Source organism: Triturus cristatus, chromosome 1_2, assembly GCF_964204655.1.
Source record: "Triturus cristatus chromosome 1_2, aTriCri1.1, whole genome shotgun sequence".
Lineage (NCBI taxonomy): Eukaryota > Metazoa > Chordata > Amphibia > Caudata > Salamandridae > Triturus > Triturus cristatus.
Genome location: NC_140580.1, coordinates 1,087,667,340 through 1,087,691,506, shown reverse-complemented (window position 1 = coordinate 1,087,691,506; position 24,167 = coordinate 1,087,667,340). Strand labels below are relative to the sequence as shown.

The following is a 24,167-nucleotide window of genomic DNA, read 5'->3' as shown; positions in this document are numbered from 1 at the left end:
TAGGTGTTTTTGATGGCAGTAACACAAAGTAAAAATGGGGCATTCAGCTGCCCTCTCTAAATTGGGCAGGTGGGTGAATGTCAGAAAATCTGATGGTCCTTACTCCACCAGCCATCGTAGGAGTATGTCAGCGACAGAATCAAAGTAGGCTCCATCACAGGTATACGTAAGGTCCAGCTGACTTTGAATCAAACTCTAAATAAGCCCCATAGTGTTTATTGTATGTTCAAAGCACGTGATACCTAGAGACAACAAGTGAGCTGCAGGCCCAGCTCTCCCGTGCTCCTGCACTGCTCTGCTTCCTCCTCCGTTTTTCTGAGTGCTTTCTCCTGATTTCGCCTCTTTTTTTTTACTGCTTTGACCGTCCTTCCCCCTGTTTTTCTGGGTGCTTTCTCTTGCTTTTCCCATGTTTTTTACTGGTTTACCTTCTTTCCCTGTTTTTGTGAGTGCTTTCTCCTGCTTTCTCACCTCCTGTCTAGCCCCACCCATCGCCTCCACCGCACCTCCCTCCTCTCAGGACCTACTTAATGCAGGCCACAGAGCAACCCTATTGAACAGGCCCCAGCCCAGCTCTCCCGCACTGCTGTGCCGCTCAGCTTCCCCCCTGTTTTTCTGAGAGCTTTCTCCTGCTTTTGCCTCATTTCCCACTGCTTGTTCCTTCCTTCCTCCCCGTTATTCTGAGTGCTTTTGCCTCATTTTCTACTGGTTGTTCCTTCCTTCCTCCCCGTTTTTCTGAGAGCTTTCACCTGCTTTTTCCTCATTTTGCAGTGCTTTCTCTGTGAAGCAGCTACCAACTTCAGCGCCTTGAGACCCTCACAGATGATTTGCATTGCTTTATAAGTCCTGATTGATTGAGCTAATAATAATTGTGTATTGTGTACCAACTATGCAGCAATTCATAAGATAAAATCTATTGAAGGAAAAATGGATATGAAGGAAACTTTACATTTTTGAAATGTGCTCAAGATACTGAATTTAGGGGTAGTGATTATTTGTACAACATTGAATTTGCATCATGTGTTCTTTGTTACACACTGGCGTACATTTAGAAGCCGAAGTTAGAGAGAAATTCAATGGTTAACATCACATGTTCTACTATTTTGTGTTTCCACACTTTTCTCAATAAACCCTCCCCCCCCCCCCCTCATGTGGCTGGGCCAATCTCTTTGTGACAAGAAATGCACCATAATGCAATGTAGAGACAATAAATTGTTGCCTTGCAAATGGATCCATTCTAACAATATCGATTGCTGTGGTAATGGCCACAGCTCGGCCTCCGCCCAGGGAAACCTACCAAACTCAGACATTTCTGAAAGTTAGGCAAACAGGCGAGGCCAGGGTGGTGTGCTGTGCATGGTTTCCACTTTGTTTGTTACCCAAAATGCCATGGAAACCTCAAAGTTTGGAAAATCATATTCCTACTACCCAGTGCTGCCACACTTGTCCACCTATGTCCTGACTTTGTTTTTTCTAAAAATGAAAATTCTTCTGGTGTTTCAAAAGCACTGTGGTAGATGAACCTTCATGTCCACTGCACTCTGACGGTACTACGTTAGACGTGAACGTTTCATTCACCACAATTAATTGGCTAAAGTGTGTTAAGCCTCCTTTCCTTCACACCTGATAACGCATTGAGATATGTTATCGGTGCTGTATGCTTTTCTTCCAGGATGCTAAAAAATCTCAGTCTCATATCATTTTCTTACCCTCCTAGGGTTGAGTCATTAAACATCATTTAATTTTCCCTTAATCCTTTCAAGGTCCAGCTAGCAAATTCAGACTTAGGAAAGCAACATACCGGTCTCTACTGGATGCTGTCCTACAAACCCATCTGGCATATACAAGATGCTGCTGAATCGGGAGTCAAAACTTTAATTTGTTTAATTGTTTTTTTATAACACAGTTCTACCCACACTGGGTGTCTGTATCATTCACAGTGAAAAAAATGTAACAGTACAATGTAACAATAAGATCAAACTTCTAATCGAACCAACACAAGTCCAATGAGAAATTACAGTATTGTTCTAGGGAGTAGGAGAGTGAAATCAGGAGAAGGGAGAAAAATTAGGGGAAGCGGGGAGAAGATTTCTGAGTGAAGTTTATCTAACTACCTGAATTGCCATGCTCAATTTTCTGAGGATGGGCATCATAAAATGGACCGTCCAGGGTGGTTCTCTCTTTGACCAGTGCTGCCTTTCGAACGACCATTAAAAATCATCTTTCTAGATTATGTCTTATTCAAATACTTTCACCAGATGGCCCTTTAAATATGTAGGCTAATCAAATAGCAGAATGTACTGCTCCTATTTATCAGTTTACCTCTTTACAGAGTTATCATTGCGTGCTTCATCCAGCAGCAACATCTGCTTCTACGATACATTAGGGCTGCAGAAGAGAGTTAGTGGTCTAGCAGACATACTGGTCTTGGGTAGTTTCCTTCTCAAGCAGATGCATAATTGAATCATTAGATCTAAATGTGTTTAGTAAAGCATCCCTCAGGCAAAGCAGAGCGGAGATAAGGTCAAGTGATTATATCTCCGCGGGACAATCTGGTAGGGTTTAGTATATTCTCTAAACTCTCTCAAAATTGCTCTTTTTATTCTGTGTGCAAGAGCAGGATAAAAAAAAATGCCTCCAAAGTTTGGAAAATGTGGCAGAATCACTGGGATCTAGATATCTCCACTGATACATAATAAAGGTCAATGAAGAGTGTGAATTTGAAGCCACGCCCATGATATTTACCTTTTAAATCCATTCTAAGTTGTTAGACATATATATATTCACTTAAAAAACCATAGGTTTCACACATGTTATAGTTAGGTGGACATTTCACTCGTAAAAAAACAATGAAATTCCCCCGTTATAGTTAGTTCAGATAACTATAACTCGCGCGCCCGCAATCCACTGCTCATGACATCACATATTACATCACTCATGACATGGTCAGTGGCATCACTCATGACATCACTGATGACATCATCCTTGTGATAGAGTGGCGGTCGCACGAGTTATAGTTATCTGAACCAACTATAACGGGGGAATTTCATTGTTTTTTTACGAGTGAAATGTCCACCTAACTATAACATGTGTGAAACCTATGGTTTTTTAAGTGAATTTGCAAAGTTTTTTAAATGCTAATTCCTAACTATAATGTGTGTGAAACCTATGGTTTTTTAAGTGAATTTGTACGGTTTTTTAAATGCTAAGTTATGTATGTATTATTTTTTAGTTTTTTTTAAAAAGTTTTTTCACCGTGCGCGCACCTCGCGATTTAAAAGAAAAAAACATTAAAATGTTTTTTCACCCTTCGGGGTCTTTTAGGGACCCCCTGACAAAGGCTAGGGGGTCAGGAACTCTCTACCCTGCCCCCTTTTCACGTTCGCCACCTCTCTTTTTCACTCTCGCACCCAAAACAAACAAAATGGCGGCCGACACTTCCTGATTTCGACCGATTCGAACGTTGACTGACATGTAACCACCAATCAGAATTACGCTCGCGCACGTTAGGGTGTGCGCATGGTGCGCGGCTATAGATATTTATATGCTTTTAAATGCAATTTTCTCAGGAAATACTGAACAGATTGACTCCATATATGCAAAAGGCACTTCCCTAACCTGAGGACTACCTCTTTGCCAAATTTCAAGTAATTCTGTTCAGCCGTTCGGGCTGTACCTTCGACTAAAGGTCCTATGGGAAAATGCATGGGGAAAACGCGTTTTGGGACCCCCCTTTTTTCTCGGCCCCCGCTTGACGAATCACCCCGAGACTTTCAGGGTAGGAGCTGAGCGGAGCGCCCCATTAGTTTTGAAAATTTCGCGAGGATTCGTCAACCGGCGCCAAAGTTATTCAAAATAGAATTTTCAGATTTCCTATGGAAACACGATCCTAACTATAACTATCTACTCGCGACCGCCAGTAGATAATATATATATATATCAAATACCAAAGAAAGCATCGGGCACTCAAAGCTGGTCAATTTCGAAATATTTTATTTTCACTAGCAAACCATAGTGAAAAAGAAGACTGACGGATGCGTTTCGGCCTCCTGGCATTTGTCGGTGTCAGTTTGAATGTTTGAATGACCCCCTCATAAAATAGCATTCCGTTGGTTAGCAGCATATATCAGGACATAGAAAAAGGACATGATGGTCCTAATGCCAGTTCTTCTCCGCCTCGCAGCCATTGTTAAGCATAAACAAAACGTACAATACTTCACTTAATTGTGAATCCTGTCAAAACAAAATCAATACATCAGCCCATCGAATCCTATTTGAAAATATCCTGTCCTTTCTCCCCCCCCCTCGTTTTTCCGCCCTCTGTGTTGAGAGATGGAGGAAGAGATATGAAAGCAGGATGTAGGAAGACATCAAGCATGGACAAATTTTAGATTTTTATATGATGGAGATGTCTCTGGAATATGGATAGCAGGCCCATTCAGGGCGGTATTCTGGGATAGTTACAAACATGGGATTGATACCTACTTTATTTTCAGTGTCACATGTATGCTAGGCAACTGTGAGATATTTCTGTGAGAGCAGAGAATATTCATTCCAATGTAGGATGTAGGAAGACATCGAGCATGGGCATGTTATAGATCATTACATTTTGGAGATGTCTCTGAGATATGAATAGCAGGCCCATTCAGGGCAGGATTTTGGCACAGTCACAACGCAGGAAATTGATACCTCCTTTATACGCACATTGCACTATACATTTGTCAAGACAACCGTGGGATATCTCTGTAAGCGCAGGGAGCATTCTTCCCCAAAAACTCCAGAAAATTGACTACTTCCATCCCCAACATTACTATAATGCTTTATGTCAATCTCCCATCACTTTGGTACATACATGTTTTTTGTAAATCCCCTATATTTTCAAATAGGAATTGATGGACTGGTGTATTGATTTTGTTTTGACAGGCTGCACAAATAAGTGAACATTTAGCCGTCTCTTTCTGATGAATTTCAGGAGTATTGTACATTTTGTTTATAATTATCAATGGCTGCGAGACTGAGAAGAACTGGTATTAGGACTATCATGTCCTTTTTCTAGGTCCTGCTATCTGCTGCTATCCAACGGGATGCTATTTTAAAAGGGCTCTGTTCACATATTCAAATGGACAACGACTGAGGACAGAGGCCGAAACACGTCTGTCAGTCTTCTTTTTCACTATGGGTTGCTTGTGGAAATAAAACATTTTGGAATTGACCAGCTTTGAGTGCCCGATGCTTTCTTTGGAATCTGTTGTGTTACGCTCTCATGTGTTGAGGCACCCGCTGCGATTGTGAGCGACGGTATCAGCGGGAAACTACAAGACATATATATATATATATATATATATATATATATATATATATATATATATATATATATATATATATATTCACTGAAAAAACCATAGGTTTCACACATGTTATAGTTAGCTGGACATTTTACTGATAAAAAACCAATGAAATTCCCCCGTTATAGTTACTGTAGGCAACTATAACTCACACGACCGCAATCCTCTGCTGATGCTAATACTGTATTTAGACACTTATTTGCCCATGTCTTCTTCCATTAAATTTTAGCTATACATATATTACAAATATTTTTTTTTCATAAAGACACATATGTCATCAGCAGAGGATTACGGTCGCGTGAGTTATAGTTGCCTACAGTAACTATAACGGGGGAATTTCATTGGTTTTTTATCAGTAAAATGTCCAGCTAACTATAACATGTGTGAAACCTATGGTTTTTTCAGTGAATTTGCAAGGTTTTTTAAATGCTAATTCCTAACTATAACGTGTGTGAAACCTATGGTTTTTTCAGTGAATTTGTACGGTTTTTTAAATGCTAAATTACTTTACGCCATTTGTGGCGTGCGCGCCCACTTAACGCAGTTCGTTCCGTGCGCGCACGGTGCGCTTTGCGCACCGTGTGCGCACAGTGAGCACGCGGTGCGCTTCGCGCACCGCGTGACCACGTTACGCTAGATAGGCCATGAACACACGATGCGCTTCGCGCACCGTGCGCACATGGAGGACATATGATGAGCATCGTTGTGACAGATAAAATATATATTTTGTTCATCTGTAATATGCCATGCACAAATGGTGCCCTTCGGGCACAATTTGCACACGGGTTGGTGAGAATGTGGATATTTTTTTTTTTGTTTTAATTATTTATTACCGTACGCGTACGGTAAGCGTAATCGGCGAAATTTTCGAAAAAATTAAAATTCCCTTTTTACACTTGGGGGATCGTTGGGGACTCCCTCGACATGGCTAGGTGCTTGGGAGCTGTCTAAACAGCCCCTTTACATGTTTTTGCACTTTGTTTTTCAACCCCCTGTCAGAGTGCGAGAGAGAAAATGGCGGCCGCCGCTTCCTGGTTTCGACCGATTCGAATGTTTACTAAGATCTAACGGCCAATCAGAATCGCGCTCGCGCACGTCACCGTAGCGTACGGTAAGCGCACCGTAAGCGTACCGTAAGCTGGCTCAGATATATATATTGATTTAAAGGCTATTTTCTCAGAATCTACTGAACAGATTTACACCAAACCTACAAAAGGCACTTCCTTGACCTGAGGACTACCTCTCTGCCAAATTTCATTAAATTCTGTTCAGCCGTTCGGGCTGTAGCTCTGTCTAAAGGTCCTATGGAAAAATGCATGGGAAAAACGTGTTTTGGGACCCCCCTTTTATCTCAGCCCCCGCTTCACGAATCCCCCCGAGACTTTCAGGGTAGGAGCGGAGCGTAGCGCCCCACCTATTTTGAAAAATTCGCGAGGATTCGTCGACCGGCGCCAAAGTTATTCAAAATAGAATGTTGCGGATTTCCTATGGAAACGTGGTCCTAACTATAACTATCTACTGGCGACCGCCAGTAGATAATATATATATATCTTCTTTTCTACTTTTTGTCTCTGGTCTGCCATTGAGTGAATCTCCAAATGTTTTGAATTGGTAGTAAGAATGATGCTGCTGGACTGAAATGTCTTCACTTTTCGTAATTTTGGTTTAGGGTAATCGTCGCACTCTGTGACTTCGAAAGGAAAGAAAATGTTTGTGTTGCCTCTTAATAGTAATATAGTATTTGGTCACATATGTCAATAGCCTCTATTTATATATGTCTCCATTTCTCTACTGTTCTACCCTTCTAGTTTAATCTAACATATGAAAAAACTATGATTCACAAGTGGGTGGCAAAAGACAAGGTCGCAAGCAATGAAGATGAGGTTGGATCGAGCTAGGTCGTGAATCATAAACTCTTTAAGGTTACTGTGCTTAACATTTATCATCAGTCAGATAATCCTGAAAGAGTTGACTATCACCTCTTTGCCATTTAGGGCTCATTTCACAGAACTTTCTTCCATTTGTGACTTGGAAATCCATACGTAAGACAAGAGTAACTAACGCATACTCTGAGATAAGCTTGTGCTTCACACTCTCATGTAATCTACATAATTTCTCTATCAATTCTTTCCGCAATCCACTTATGACTGTTCATTGGTCTGTGCGCCATCCCACTGCTAAAAGAGCTCTCATCTAATTTCTGAATTTGCACCCAGGACTTCAAAGTGATGAGGCAGCACATTGTATCCCTGGTTCTGCAGAGGTATGTTATGTAATGTCTTAACAGCATATTCCTAAAGCAGTCTAATTCTGGATTTAAGTGCAACAAGTGGGTTATTTCCCCTGACCTTTGTTTCTCTTGCTCATTCTTTCAAAGCAGCATTAGGAGGAAATTAACTTTTCTCCAATAACTATAAAGCTGTTCTCAACACTGTACACTGAAATATTGGCATTAATCTGAAGGTATAGGTAGGTAAATGAATATGGCTAAGCAAATTGGTCCATTGAATAGGGAAATCCAGTAAGGTTTTAGGATACTCAATATAAATACGAATGATATTGGGTCTTGAGTGCTTAGACAAGCCTAGCATTAAATGACATTTTCTAAACCTCTTTTAGTGAGGGCCAATTTCTTAGACGTATATCATATGGTGATGGAATAATTGATTATGAGTTCTAATTGGTATATAAATCTACATGGGACCTCATGCTGGTGAAAAGAATGTTACTTGCGGATCACCACAGATTTCAAGTATGAATATCTTATCCTGCATGACCCTCCCATCCTTTTTTCTAGAGCCAAAATACAGATTCATCAAACAAACAAAAAAGTCACAGTTTACTATAGGATTTTGGAAGCTTCTTGACAACATTATGGCATATCTAAGATTGATGAAATTCTAAAAGATCCTCTGACTGACAGCAGAATAGATTTTGAAAAGCAAAGAATATTCTAGAAAATTAGAGACGCATAAAATACTTGTGATGGAGTACTAGAAATGTTACAGGTAAGTAACTTTCTTTTGCTGATTCCAGTATTTATTTGTTATTTTATTTTGGTTAAGACTAATATGCACTAGAGCTTGAAAATTCAATTGGATAAGCTACCTCCATATTGATCAGTATATGTTGTCAGATGTATCAACTTGCATTAATCAGCATGACCAATTAAAGGTATATTACAACATTTACAGCACCCAAGTTTACAACGTTTTCTATTTCTTATTTATCCTTCAAACAATAACGAATATTGTAGTGGACTGAAAAAATATTGTTGACCCAATCTTGGGGTCAGAGTCATTCAATCAATCAATCAAAAAAGCTTAATTCGAATGTTTGAGCAAAAACAATCATAAAAGCACAATAAAAAGAAAAAAAAAGTCTTTACACTTGTTCACTAAAAACATTTTGTGAATAAAATAGTATTAAACTTAAGGAGCTTTTGATAAGAATTAATCAAATATTGAACAATTGTTTCCTATAAAAGAGAGTTTTTTTCAAGAAAATAGTGACACTCTAAATTCTGTACTCATTGTCAAGTAATTGCAAGGCCAATAAGGCAGGTCGGCATTGACGTAACCCAAACTGTTTAAAAATAGGTCTTAAAAATGTGGTCCGTATTACAGAATAATATTTACAGAAAAGAATAACATGAATCGTGGTCTGTAATGAAATGTTATCACAAGGGCAAGGTGCAAGATTTTGAGACCAATCGTTCATTGTGGGAAATGTAACAAGGAGGTGAAAAGTTCCCATCCTAAAGCGGGTCAGCAAAAACCTTTCATAGGCGCTTTGAACAAAAATTAAATAAGGTTGAATATTAAAAGTACTTAAAACCATCTGGTTATGCAAGACTGTTGGTCTTAGAATCTCTGTGGTCATTCTGGCAGACTCTAACAGAAACAAACCCTCTTTTTTTTGTTCTTTCCTTGATATAGTGCCGAAGGTACTAGGATTAGTAAAAAATTCTGGGTGGCCGAGGTCGTTGAAAAAGTTAAAAACATATTTAAGCCATGGTATCCTCTTTGCTCCCTCCAGTTTCATAATGACTGAGAGGAAGTCTCTATTCAATTTGGCCTCTTCTTTAAGCCACAATCTGTGCCACAAGAGCACGGGTTCAATCTTGATTAGGTCAGAAATAAATGACAGGCCTAATTCAGCATGACAAACACTTGTGGCACAGCTATTTGGTACAGATAAAATATATTTTAAAAACAAGTTTTCTACTCTTTAAATTGGTAAAGGGTCAGCAAATCCCCAGACTCCACTCCCATAAATTGCCACTGAGACACATTTAGCCTTGTAGATCTTTAAAAGTTCCACCAGTGGTCTTTTGCCCAGTTTTCTTGAGAAGGCAATTAGAGCAGAAGTAGTGCGTACACGTGCCAATTTTTTAGCGGAGACTGCTTGTACCCATGTATCATTAGAAGCAAAAAGAATAACAAGGTACGAAAATGTTGTAGTGACCCCGATTTTTTGGCCTCCAATAAACATATCCTTTTGTTTCTTGATGCCTTTACCACAACGCATAATAAAGGTTTTAGTTGTGTTCACCCTTAGGCCTAGCTGATTCATAAAATGGGAGAAGCTGTTTAAGACTCGCTGAAGGCCAACTTGAGTACGGGACATCAGCACCGCGTCATCCGCGTACAAAAGCACTGGAATCGGACGGCCCGCTACTGTAGGGAAGTCCTGATTGTCGTTCAGGAGCGCCTCCCCCAACCCGTTTATATACAGATTAAAAAGGAACGGAGCCAAGACACATCCCTGTCTGACTCCGCTCCTGATCGGGAAGGCTTCTGAGCATTCACCCCTTGTGCCATAACGCACAGAGGCCTTAGCGTCACAATAAAAACGTTTAAGAAAGTAAATAATGTTTAAATCGACTCCCATGACTTCTAAAATTGACCACAATTTAGCGTGGACCACACAGTCAAAAGCGGCTGTGAGATCCGCGAATGCTAAAAACAGGTGCCCATTCCTTGCCCTGGTTTATTTCCCCAGCAACAGAGAGAGATTTAAGCCCTGCTCTACGGTCCCCAGGCCGGAATCCATATTGCAAGTCTGACAGGATGGAGTTCTCCTCGGCCCAGTCCTGAAGACGCTCAAGTAGAACTCTACCTGCTACTTTTGTTATGGAATCTAGCAGGGAAATTGGTCTGTAGCATCCTGGATCCTGTCTAGTCTCCTTTTTAAAAATTGGCACAATGGTTGAGAGTACCCAAGTAGATAAAAAATTTGTGCTGCAACTTGCATTAAGTACTTGCACCAGCAGGGGCCCCCACATGGCAACGTTTGATTTAAATATATCAATGGGGACCCTGTCAGGGCCCAGGGCCTTTCCTCCTTGACTTGCGTGAAGGGCCCTCTCCACCTCCTCTAGGGTGAACCATAACTCCTTCTGTTGCAAAAAACAATTTTCCCCCAGTGTCTCCCGGGCATGCATATCGATCGTAAGAGCAGGGTCTTCGCCATTGTATACTTGGGAAAAATGGTTAATCCACTGTTCCTCCAGGATCGCTATCTCAAGCGACAGGCCGCCATCACCAGCTAAAAAAGGAGCCCTAACTGCCTTCCAGAATGCCGCACTGTCATTCGTTACTGAGGCCAAATATAGGGCCTCCCAAGCCTCCTGCTTCATTTTTGACTTTCTGTCCCTTAGTGCTTGTTTGTAGACTCCTCTGGCCAACCTGGTGGCAATCAGGTTTCTAGGAGTTTTCTGTAGCTCCTTCTTTAGCTGGGAATGTGCTCGAGAACAGTTAGTATCAAACCAGCCCTGTAATGATCCGATGTTCTTTTTCTTGTTACTTCTTGCTGTAGATATGGCCATAAATGAGGCTAAAATCTGGTCTGGGGCACCTTCTTCGCTCAAGCACAAATCTATATCAGATTTACATTTCTTTACCACGTTGCTGACCAGTTTTACCTGGTCTACCAGAGCTCAACGAATCGAGTAACCATTATTGCTGCCAATTGCTAGATTTTCTAACAGCTGATCATTAATATTGTGGGGTCTTGGTAGATTCCTTGCAGGTAATAAAATAGTCAAACAAAGAGGGAAGTGGTCACTAAGTGGATTATCAGAGACATGGAAGGAAAGAAGACTGTGTGCATGGGTACATGATATAAGAACATAATCAATTATAGAGCAATATCCTCTCCCATTAAAAGTGCAAGACAAAGGAGCCGGAGATGGACATAGCTCATGTACAAATCCCAGGTTGTGGCTAAAAATGAGTTCATTGAATTGTTCCCCCAGGACATTATGGCTAAAATGTGACAAACAAACATCATCTTCTCTTGAGACTCCACACGACTTTTCTCCTGCATTCTGGCATAGGGTGCAATTAAAATCTCCTGCTAGTATTAACATAATATAGTTTGTCTTGCCACTACCCAATGAATTCAGGGATTTCGAGATGTTGGATATAACTATGCCAGTTTGTCCTGACGGGATATTATTATAAAAGTTGGCCAGAACTATTGAACGTGTAGGGTCTATGTCTAATTTAATCAATTGAAAGTAATCCTCGCTGGCGAGCATCCTGATATTCTCTACATTTAGAGTGCTCATGATATAAGTACATAAACCTCCCTTCGCCCGGCCACTATGGACACTGACTGCTGGAGTGTGGTAGGTCCTAAACCCATTCACATGTATCGCTTCCTTAGCCCAAGTTTCCTGAAGTAACAAAATCTCGAACTGCATGACGAAGTCCCACCATTGTTGATTACTCAGCTTAGAACTAATCCCAGCAATGTTCCATGAAACAATGCTACAACTTAAGGATTTTCCGCCCTGAATAGAATTTTCACGATAAGTCGACGTGCTACTTAGTTCTTTTGGTGGGAATCTAGGTGTTGGGGAGATGTTATGATTACATGCAGAGTCGACCAGGGGTTCTTGTGCAAGGGTCGGTGATCCTAGTGCCTTAATTTCTTTATTTAAAAGAAAATCATTGGTTGGAACTGTATTTATGGGAGGGATCTTTGAGGAGATATTTAAGGAAACCTCACACTCAGCCTGTGTCTCAGGAAGCAAATTAGTCAGTCCACTAGGCTTTACTATGTTGTCGACAGTGTGTATGGACATGAGGAAGTCATTGTCCCCCATTAGCATTTGGGGATCATTCCCCTTTCCATGTATGAGTGGGGAACAAAGATTTCCAAGATCCAGTCAATCGGGATCTTCCAGAGGGTTAAAAACATCAAAGCGATTGTATGTTGGAGCAGGATAACTAAATTGCCTCTGCATTTATCGCCTGCCAACATGGAAACGTGACGAGGCAACGGGTTACTTGGATGATAAAAATATCCCAGCGGTAATATATTAATGTTGTTAGGGTCAATAAATTAATTATTTCCCCTTTTCAGGATAGTTTGAACTGTTTGGGGTGACCTAAAAGTTAGAACAATGCAATCTCCGCTGAATGATTTAGGGGTAGGACCCACCCATCTGATTTTGCGGACCATTTTAAAGTCCGAAAAAAGAAGACTATTCAGGCCAGTCCTTTTGGTCAAAAAGTGTAAGGACTTATTATTTAAAGCAGACCAGTGTTCATAGTCAATATGTGGACAGAAAGGTACTTTTGCCAGGACCACCGTATACGGGGTAGCCTCCGGCGGCAGATTTAGATTTTGAGATGAATAGTGAGAAATATCCAGTCTTATCGGAGGAATGTTACCCATCTCTACAGACCCAGTGTCATCCCGTGTCCCCAAGGTCTCATTCATAGTCACGGTTCCTTCATATGTGTTTGAGACAGTGGCACTAGAACTACCTCGAGGGGGACATTGTCCCTTGTGCTCTGAATTTTTATTGTGATTAGCATTGTTGCTGCTATCACTACTGTTGGTTTTTTTTGAAGTGAGAAAGGTTTGTGGTGGGTCAGAAGTAAAACTTACACCCCTACCAGGTGGAGGGCAATCTCTAGATGTAACATCATTTACATGAGTGGATGGGTTTTTACTCCTCATCGATTCCTCCATCTTAGCCAATCTAGATTCGATACTGGTTACCTTCGACATAATAGGTTCCAGGAGCGATGTCAACATAAGCTCAAGCTTCACCCAAAAGTTCCCATCTGACATTCTATTTAAATAATTCTCCACCTCGTTCTGTGTTGGGGATATTGGAGATCCCCTATTGGGATCATCCATCTCAATAGCAGATTTCCCCCTTCTCCCATTTATAGGTGGTGCCAATTTGCTCTATTTGGGGGCATTTTTATCTTTTGCTTGGTTGGGGTCCTACTGTAGGTTTTAGTTTTTGATTATCCCTTTGCCCTCTCGAGGTAACTTTAGGTCCAACAGGGGCAACTTCAGAATCAGGGGTTAACAATGGAACTGTATCTATTCCCTGTTCGTTTGTGCCTTGTATTGAAATATCAGTCAAACTCGCGGGCTGCTCTTTGTTAGTCGCCAACACTGGTTTACTTAATGCCGGTGTCCTTGCGAGACTACTCGATAAAATAACCGGTTCCAAAGACAGCCTGCGCTCGGTCATTTGTATTTCGTGGATGAGGGCAGATTCGGCCCTCAAAAGAAAGGCATCTAGGGTCCCTGCAACACCTCGGTTTTTCCTGGTACTCATGTTTCAACACTACCTAATACTCCAAGTAAAAATACAATGATATATAAACAATGTAAAATAAATAACAATATGCCCAAGGTCCAGTTCTTAGAGGCGGACCCAGCCCTGCCTCTGACGGGCTCGGACGAGCCCAGGCGCTGCGGGAGCCCGGTCTTGGTTTTATGCGCCTGCTGGCACGATGAAACAGTGTGCACGGCTCCTGCCACGAGGCACACTGGGCGCTGCAGTCCTCCGCCTTCTCCTCCCAAAGTGCTAAGTGCAAGGTGCGATTTAGGCTCCCAAAACCAAGTTGCAGCCCACAGTTGATCAGTCAGTCAGACCCCTCTCTGCTAATGTGCCTTGGGCCGCTCTCGCTACGATCGCTGTACCTCCCAAGCCAAGCACCCGCTAACCGGAAGCCTGCAGCGGCCCTCTCATAGAGGCTCACCCAGATATGAGCCAATGATCTGGGCTGTCGGGCGGCCAAGGAGGTTGATGTCTGCTACTGCTAGGGGTTGATGCGAGGGCTCTTACTGGCTTTTCTGTGGCATGGCAACCCCCTCACCTTGTGCACGTGCTGGCTGCCCCAGCTCCTCTGCTCCCCCTTCGATCCGATCTCGCTCAGCTCAGCCGCAACCACAACCTGCTCTGGGTCGAATGTTCCACCAGAACCCGTGCCTGAGGGTCTGCAAAGTCCACGGAGTTCGCAGGAGAGCCCGCTGTGCACCTCGAGCAAGCTATACGCTACGAGGTACCTTTTGCGGGGGGTGCGGAGGTGCGGCAGCGGTGGTGCGGTGGGGTGCAACAGAGCTCAGCAGCCTCAGCCGAGTGGAATTTCAGCAGGGATTCAGCAGGCCAAAACCAGGAGGAAAGACCAGGAGGAAAAAACCAGGAGGAAACGGCCGAAAACATCGAAGAGTGTTGCGTTCTTTCCAACTCCTCGCTCACACATAATTAGGTGCACACAGTAGCAGATATAACTAATCTTACCCCTTTAGTCTGGTTGAGTTGTCTTCAAGAAGGAGGAACATGATATAGCCTGACACCAACACAAGAGGTGGTAATAGTATTCCACAAAAAATAGTGGTGTAAATCCAATTAATCCAGATTCCCGAAAATTACACCTTCTCGAGGAAACATAAACGTGAGGGGGAAAAAGAAATACTCAGTGAGCCCCAAAAAAACTCAAACACGAATGCGAGGGAGCGGAGAGCACAACAAACCACGGACTTGGAGCTACTTCGTGATTCCACCCTCAGAGTCACATTAACCCAAAAACTATTCAATCCTATGTAGGTTTAACTTAATTCACGCAGTGAAAGAACTTGTGTGAGAGAGAGAGAGAAAGAGAGAGAGGCAGAGAAAGTGAAAAGTTACAGAATTTAATTTACAAATTAAGGACCAAGTTATTCATTTATTTCCTCATAAGGATTTGATGGAACATGATAAAGGTACATATAAACAAAATGCTGTCCATGAATGGCAACAAACACTTAACTCATTTGGCAACAGATTGGCTGAATGAAAAACATATACGTCCCAAAGCAACAATGAACATAGTCTTTCGGGATGCATTTTCCAACTTGCTATGCAACTTAATTTGAGTAGTATAGGAAGGTTGAGCTCCAACATACTTCACCATAATTGGTAAAAAGCAAGTAGAAGGAGCACACAAAGGTTCTTCTAGAGATGGTGTCTGCACACTGAGAATGTCCACACTGGGTAGGGCTGAGGCTAAGATGCAAACAGACCCACTGGCGATGTTGAGACCTTCCAGCAGGTGTGTAGGCTTGCAAGATTAGGTATAGAGTACTCTGCAGCTTACCTCCTGGCACTGGTGCTCCTTTTGTATGCAGATGAAGTTGACAAGGTGGTTGAACAGTGCAGCAATGATGCATCAGGATTTCTCAAGCTGGGTAGCAAATGACCATGCCCCAGGCACATGACTGGCCCAGTGGGTAACTATACAAGTTTCTCACTCCTTGTGGACACAACCAGGACAGGAATACATGCATGGCCAGGCAATTCAGCTTTCAGAAAAGTCAGATGACGCTTCAAAGTCATTTTGGATCTCACAGATATGACAAGATGTTCAAGTATAAAGAGCAGTTGAGTCTCCATCATTGGGCAAGCAGAGCAGGGAGGACAGCTCAAAAAATCCCATGGGGGAATTGATGGTCTGGCAGGCCCAACGCTGATTGCCACCTGGGTTGCCTTCTACAAGCACACAATTGTCCTCAACCACATAATCAGTGTAAATTGTTCTTGTGTAAGTTTCATCTGCTTCTGCTAAAATAATTTCAGTTACCTAAGAATGGTCAAAATAGCCCCAAAGTTGACTGACATGTGCTCTGACCTGTTGAGAAGTTTGAGTTGCATTTTGCAACCTCTGACAAAAATGGCATTCAGAAACAAAATATCAAAAAATGCAACTGAAATGTGCCTGGTTTAATGCATATTTTAAACAAAATCTGTAATGGAATATATGCTACCGCCTAGAAGTGATAACTTTTATCATTTCAATCAAATGTTACTTTTCATACATTTGCCTAATGGCAGAAAATGCCTAATTGTGTTTGCCTATGCCAAAGCAGTTTCAGAAACATGGTGAGTAACAAAATGTTCTTGCCATTGCACTTTTAAATGTAGCACACTGCTGTTCAAAAGCAGACACCTCTCATGTATAAGACATACTAAATAGGTGCACTTTCCAGGAAAACAAAGCTCATTAGTGTATTGCATTAGTTTTTCCTAAGGGTTATACACATTACATTACCACTTATCATGCCCCCACTTTGAACCATGTTTCCAGGCACTGAGCGAGCAAGGTCTGACCCTTAATAGCAAAGTTCCCTCCACCTGCTCCTTATTTACGATGTTTCATAATTTTCTCCTTCAGAATAAGGGTTTGGTGGTATATACAGAGCACCCACATTGTCAATATCTTGTGTGATTAGGGGTGGGCGGAACTCTGCAGCATCTCGTGGAGTTTTTATGCAACTCCACCTTATTCTGCTGAGTAAAACTCAGTGAGTTCCGCCCACCCCTAATTTCCATCCATTTATGTATCCATCCATGTATATATGTGATAGTTGTATTACATGAACCTAACCAAAAGGCAGCAGAGCACTTAAAAGATGTCTTCTACACTTTGACCATACATACATACATACTTACCTACATACATCCCATCATCTTTTCACCCACCCTTTCCTTCTTCAATTCATCTTCTCACCCCTCAATCCTTCGCACTTTCCATTCAACCATTTACTATTCCCTTTTCCCTTTCATTAATGCCCCATCCATCCTTTGCCCCTTTTCCATTCCTCTTCTTTATACCATTCATTCCTTCAATTTACCCTTCATTCCTTTCACTTTTGAAATCTTGTTATCCTTCTTCCTTCCTTCCATCTTTCCTGACTATTTTCCCGGCCTCTCTTTTTCTTGAGATCCCCATTCCATCTGCCCATTTTTAATTTTTTTCCCCTCCTTACATTTTCTTTCTTATCGCTCCTGATTCTCTTTCTATTTTCCACAGTCTTTTCCCCCATTTTCATCATTTGTCTTTCTCTGTCTCTTTCATTGTGCCCTGGCTCCTTTAGCAACGCTTAGACCATATTCCTCAGCTCTGTCATGGTGTTAATGGCTTGCAGTGCTTTTTTTGGGCATTTGACTTCAGTGAGATAAGACTCAAAAAGAACAAATTAGTGAGACCAAGCTCAAACATCCAAAGGAGTCCAATTGCAACTCCTCACCCAGCTCTAACCGCTGTAGTGGGGTTAGACTCTAGAGCATTGGATCATGTATTATGAGTTGTCTCTATAGAGATGTGTGTGATTTTACCCTTTGGTGGGCCTAACTTAACACTTCAGCTTTGTGGAGTTTAGAAGGTATTTATGCATGCCATGAAGGATCTTGACTTTTAGGACCATATCCTTTCATTTGCAGGACCCCCATACTCTGGGTGGATAGAAGAACTCCGCTGTGGGCGATTCAGGTATGTGATCCACCATACTTTTTTAACAGACCCCTTCATCCCAATATTAGTGTTACATGATTGAGGTTGCATTATGGAACAACTCCATTCAGTTATACTTTCACACCTTCCACTAATCCAGGAACTGTGCAAGGTGGTTATTTCTTAATTCAGTAATGGTGTTTCACAATAAAATTGATGTTTTCTGTTACATTTTCCTTTTTATAAACCCAGGTGTCCATATAGACAGTTAATGAAAAAGATTATCTGATGGACGGAGTTTGCAAATTTTTCTATACTCCGCGCACTGTTACAAATGCGGAGTTTAGGCAAAAACTCCCTCTGTGGCGGAGCGGAGTTAGCCTGCCCCTCCTCCCTCCCAAATTAATAAAAAAATTAAAAAGTAGGCACTTACCTGTGTGTCTGCCTCCTCCTCTGCCTGGCCGCTCTCCTTCCTACTCCTTGCCGGAGGGGAGAGGGAGCGTATTTCCACAGAGTTTTTTCTAATTCCATGGAAATACACTCAGAGGCACTATGCCTACTACGCCCACCCTTAGTATATATTAGTTATTTGTCCGGATGGATTGGAATGGATCCTGATAAGTAGGATAAGTAATTAAAACAAACCCAGGGAGAAGGAGTGTGTTGTTGGGCATAGAAATAAAAGAGAACAAATAGGATAGATATAAACTAGCATGGTACAGTTGTGTATTAGAATGGTCTGTGATTTGCTTTATCTAGAACCAACCACTTTTGCCCAACTACATTTGATTCCTGAAAAGGGATCCCTAACCTGCAACAGTGAATTAAACAGCAGGGGCAAATGAATAGTGCACCACTGACAAATTATTATCAGAAGAAATGCAGACCAGGAGTAGGAAGAGAAAGGGACAAGACTATACACCAAAACCTGGGACAGTGGAAAAGAACTGAGAAGGTACATAGACAAAGCGTCCTGGCTCAGGAATTAGGAAGAGGAGTTGCTGTCATTGCTGTAAAAATGATGGAGAGGCAGGTAAAAACATGCAGTGCCAAGCTGGTACAAGAACAGGCTAAATCGGGCAATCTGCACCTGGCAACATAAGAGGTATAAGCAACCAATAGCCAACAGGCAGACGACTAGTAAAAGCATCCAATTCTGGCTAACCTGGGAGCCATGATTTCTATAAATACAGTATTGACTCAGCACATGACAGCTATATTGATGTGGGAGATAAGTATAGCTTTCAAGCCCTCTGAAGCAAAGAGGCTGTGAATAAAGCAGGTATAAGTGGAGGAGCAGACAAATTTCTGAGACAGAAGGACTATTTAGGCACCACAGTGCAAGGAAGCACCAGGGACATAAATATGAGAATAATAGTCTGCAGCTCAAAGCTGCTTTACATAAATAAAATTCCAACCTACACCATAATACTTCAAAAATGTGAATTGATCTCACATACAGAGGTCACATGGTGTTTAGTTTGAAAAGAGTTTTTACCATCATTACAGCTTGCAGTGTGCCTAGCCCCAAAACAGCTAATTTGGAACCCACAATTGGTCCCATTGTAAAACTGTACAGCAAAATGCCACAAATATATAAAATCCCCAAGTCACAAGACCCAAATTTCAGTTCCTTGATGATCAGGAAAAAACGATTTCCTGATGACTGATTAGCAATTTCCTAACAGGAGTTACTTCCCATGATGGCGAGGGCTGTGTTCTTGTTACTGCATAGGCTGTTACTTTGCCCTGGCTTACAGCAGCAACCAAAGTAACTAATGAGCTTGACTATGGGGTGTAATAAAATGAATTCCCTGCTCTACGACAATTGTCAAAACATATTTAACACAGTCATCAATGTGTTGACGTATTTGCTTTTCAGGTGCTTCTTACAACCTATGTTCCTCTGGAAGGTTGTTCTCAATGATACATAGAAGATTCCAAAATTATTTGGCTTATTTTAAGTAAGCCTTTGCAAAATTCAAATTACAATGGCATACTTTACATAATTTGGGGGATTTTTCCATTACACTTGCTATGCTAAATTCTGAAATATATCCCATTATGGTACAGAGAGTATGTGCCATTTCCATTAAAAACATGACTTGAGTGCACGGGAACCAAAGAACACAAATGGCTGTCGTTTTTGCTTTTATTTACCCTTCTTTACAGTGACATCGGTCCTCGATGCCAGGACACATTTCATAGTAAAATATAGCCCTAAATGTCAGAATTGTAGTTTATGTAATTATGCCCAAATTTTCTTAATAATTCCCTCCAGCAGTTTAAGATGCATTGTCAAATGCAATCTTTCCATTTAACAATATCAGATCAGTATAACTTTGCCTAGGCAAGTTTCGGCCAGTTCAGTTTCGTGACTGCCATTGCCTTGGCTAAGGGTTTGCAAATTTGTATGCAATCCTGCATGACAATGGTGGACTCAGTGATGTGTGTGCATCCTCTCTGCTGTCTCTTTAAAAGACTTAGGTAGAAATGGTAACCTTTTCACAAGAATATTAAATGTAAACCTAAATATACATTTCTTTGCAGGTCACGGTGGCCTTAATCAGCTTTCTTGAGACTATGCTCCTTATCTATCTCAGCTATAAGGTAAGAATCTGTTATAATATCTTTCCTGATTTACTTCTAATATGATATATTTTGTGTGAGTGTCTTTATCACTATGAATTGGGTTATGGGAGATCCTCTCTAAGGCACTACTGATGCGTTGGTTACATCTAGAGGTGAGCAGCTAGGACGCAATAAGCAGGTGCTTTCACATGGACAGGTAAATAGTTTCAGTCACTCGCCAGGTCCACCATTTAAAAATAAAAATATTATAGTTATTTAATATATATTTTATAATATAGATTTTCACAAAAGTGTTACAGTAAAATGTATTATTATTCAATATGTTCCTCTTCTATGCACTGATGCAGAATACTTTGCTTATCTTAGTTATATAAGGCCAGCAAGGAAGCACTTTGCATAAATATTAGCATGTACAATACAAGAGCTGCTTATAAAAAGAAAATGCATTAAATGTCCACCCAGAAAGGAAATATTCATGCTGTGGGAATTTATTATAACTAGGAAACGGAAAAAGCATATAGTGCAATATAAAAAGAATTTTATTTTAAGAATGAAGACATCTTGCAAATACTGGTAATAGGTAATTCTAGAATTACTGTATGCTTAATGGAATTTGAATATCAACAGGGAAGCACTTGGCACCCAAAAAAAGAGAACAGATTATTCTGACTTTAAGCTATGGTTCTGTGAAATTCCAACTGGTGCATTAAGGGCCAAAGGCTATGAATAAGCATTGGTGATTCCTTCCAATGAAAGGGAGCGAGATGAGGTCCTTTTACTTAGAGATGGGGGCTATTGAGACCTACAGTCTGTACTGCATTCCATAAGGGTGGTAGAGACATATACTCCGCTGCTCTGGCGAACTTCGGCTCACAATATTTAGAGATCTTTGCATGCCTGGCAGAAGTTTCTATTCCTTCCATAGCAGCTCCTCTGAAGGAACTTAGTTTGCTGAGCAGCCACCATGTTTCTTGCATTCCCTCAGTAATTTGTTTTGTTTTTCGAAAAAACTCCCAAAACAAGAGTATGTCTTGAAAAAAATCTAATTACTCTGACACCCTGGGAGTTGTCAGTCCTGCTGCCATGGTGGGACAGTGGGAAGACCTCAAAACTCATAATCAGGCACTAAGTCAAATTGTCTGATCCCGGCCTAAGCACTTCATGGCACTGTGCCTCAAAGCATTTTCAATTTTGTACTATAGAAAAATGCCGTCCTAAATTCTGAGGGGATATGAATCTCTTGTCTTATCTTGTTTTTGCTGTCTCTATCATAATGCCACCCACAGGTCCAACACTTCTATAGCTATATCGCGCCCCTTACATTAAATGCTTTAAACTTGGGCGCAATTAGAGTTTTTTGACAACTAGACACACACTTACTGGTATATCCCAATAAACTGGAACATAGAAGTAACATATAGTTCAAGGAAAGAGCTACCATGTCTCACCGCAGTGCAGTAGAATATGTGAAAGAAGAAAAGGAGTGAGAGGGTGAATAGAAGCTGGAGGAGGAGAAAGGAGGAAGGAACGAGAGAGGTGAAGATATGTGGGAAACTACAGAAGAGGTGAGGGGTTAAGTGGAGAAGTTAAGTCGTAGAAGGGGGACAGGCGGAGAACTGCTGCAGCAAAGATAAGATAAAGAAAATCACAGAAGAGGTGGTAAAGATCGGTAGGTAGTAGGTAAGAGGCAGTCAGAACAATGCAGTTCACACTTTTTATCACCTCCCGGTAAACAATCTCCCCTTCATCGAGCAACTAATGGAAGTCATCTCTGGCAATGTCGACTCAGCTGTGTCCCAAATCTTCCTTGGCGACTTCAACCTTCACTTGTCTAACCCCAATGACCATGCAGTAACTTGCCTTAAAGCATTTTTGAATGATCAAGAACCGATTCAGCACTGTGACCAACCAACTCATAATAAAGGGGAAACTCTAGACCTCATTATCTCAACAGGGTAGACCATCACATTGGATACCATTACCCCTTGCTATTGGTCCGACCACCACTGCATCCTCTTTTATATAAACAGGGAGGTGTCGTAGAGGAAGGCTCAGCCAACGAAATCAAAGAACTGGAAAAGGGACCTCAGATCAATAAACTCATTTGAATTAGCAGCCCATTGTAAATCTGCCCTCTCCTCCCAAGATGACTTGGTTGAGGTTCAGTTACTCATTGACGCCTACAACTCGACCGTCTCCAACATCATGGATGAGATTGCACCACTCCAACAAAAAAATGCCTCAACAAAAATATCCAAACCATGGTACAACGACAATTTAAACATGGAACGCCTCAACCTTAGGGCAGCTGAATGTTCCTGGAGATCCAAACCCTTCTTGGAACAACTAAAACTCCTTAGAGATGTTAGGAGCTTCTACAACAAACAAATCAAGCTGCAAACTGCCCCAAGAAACTTTTTGAATTGGTCAAACAGCAATCAGTGGCAGGTCCAAACCACTCTGACGCCAGAGGCATTCCACCCTCTTGCGATGAACTTGCTGCTTTCTTCACTGAGAAATCAAGACTCATCACCATTGAACTCGCCTCTAAGAAGGCTCTACTGCCATCCTCTGTGTCCGCACCACCCCTTGACCTCTTATAAAAGTGCAAACCTATCAGCCTGAACACTAAGAACAATGCGTCATGGGGCACCTTTACTCCATTCACTGAAAAAGACATCAACAAGATTCTTCAGAACATCAACCCATCTAAACACATCAGTGACCCGTTGCCCCCGGCCATATTCAAAGAAATCAAGAATGTACTCATCCCCACCTGGACAAGGATCGTAAACGCTTCTCTATCACAAGGCACGATCCCAGACTGCCTAAAAGCAGCTCAGATGTCACCTACACTAAAAAAACCTAACGCAGATAAAACTGACCTCAATAATTTCCGCCCTATCTCCAACATCCTCACCCTAGCCGAACTACTCGAAAAATGCGTACAATCCCAACTTTGTGCCCACATAGAGAATTTTCAACTCCTAGACCAGCATCAATCCGGCTTTCGGAAGGGGCACAGTATCAAATTGGCTAACACACGTTATGTATGACATTTTAAAAAAGCTTGACCAAAATGATTCCTGCCTCCTAATCCTCCTTGACCTTTCCTCCGCATTCGACATGGTTAATCACGACAACCTCCTATCCTTTCTGAAGAACAGGATGGGTTTCACGGGTTGGGTGTTACAATGGTTCTCATCCTTCCCCCACCACAGATCACAAAGAGTCAAGGCAAACCACTCCCTCTCCCAGCCCTCTCCAGTACTCATGGGTGTCCCCCAAGGGTCCACCCTATCTCCTATCCTCTTCAACATTGTCTTCCATATGTATGCGGACGACACACAACTTTATTTGAAAATCCCATCCCCGATAACATATTCTCGCTCAACACTACCCTAATGTCTACTCAAAATTGGTTAACTGAGAACCGTCTCCTACTCAAGACCTCCAAAACTGAATTCCTTCTCATCTCTCCTCTGAACTACATCCCCAAGCTAGACCTTTGGCTGAATCACCGCACTGCTTTCAACTACACCCCTCTCATCATAGACTTAGCCAAGTCTCTCGGAATCACCCTGGACAAGCACCTGAATATGAAAAATCATATCAGCAATGTGTGTAAGGGAGCTAATCACTTGATGAGGACACTTAGAAATATCAAACCATTCCTTCCACAAAAGGATTTCAAGCTGGTGGT

The 24,167-nt window shown here is 41.6% G+C and overlaps 1 protein-coding gene across 4 annotated transcripts in view; it reads left to right on the top strand.

Moving 5' to 3' along the window:
- Positions 1-24,167, top strand: part of KCNT1 (potassium sodium-activated channel subfamily T member 1) — a 1,722,207-nt gene that overhangs the window by 1,098,804 nt on the left and 599,236 nt on the right. For all 4 annotated transcript variants that reach the window (XM_085613491.1, XM_085613497.1, XM_085613504.1 and 1 more), the window contains exons 6-7: positions 17,863-17,911; positions 20,423-20,482. In XM_085613491.1, the coding sequence (XP_085469617.1) occupies positions 17,863-17,911; positions 20,423-20,482 (109 nt within the window). The remainder of the gene's footprint in view (positions 1-17,862; positions 17,912-20,422; positions 20,483-24,167) is intronic.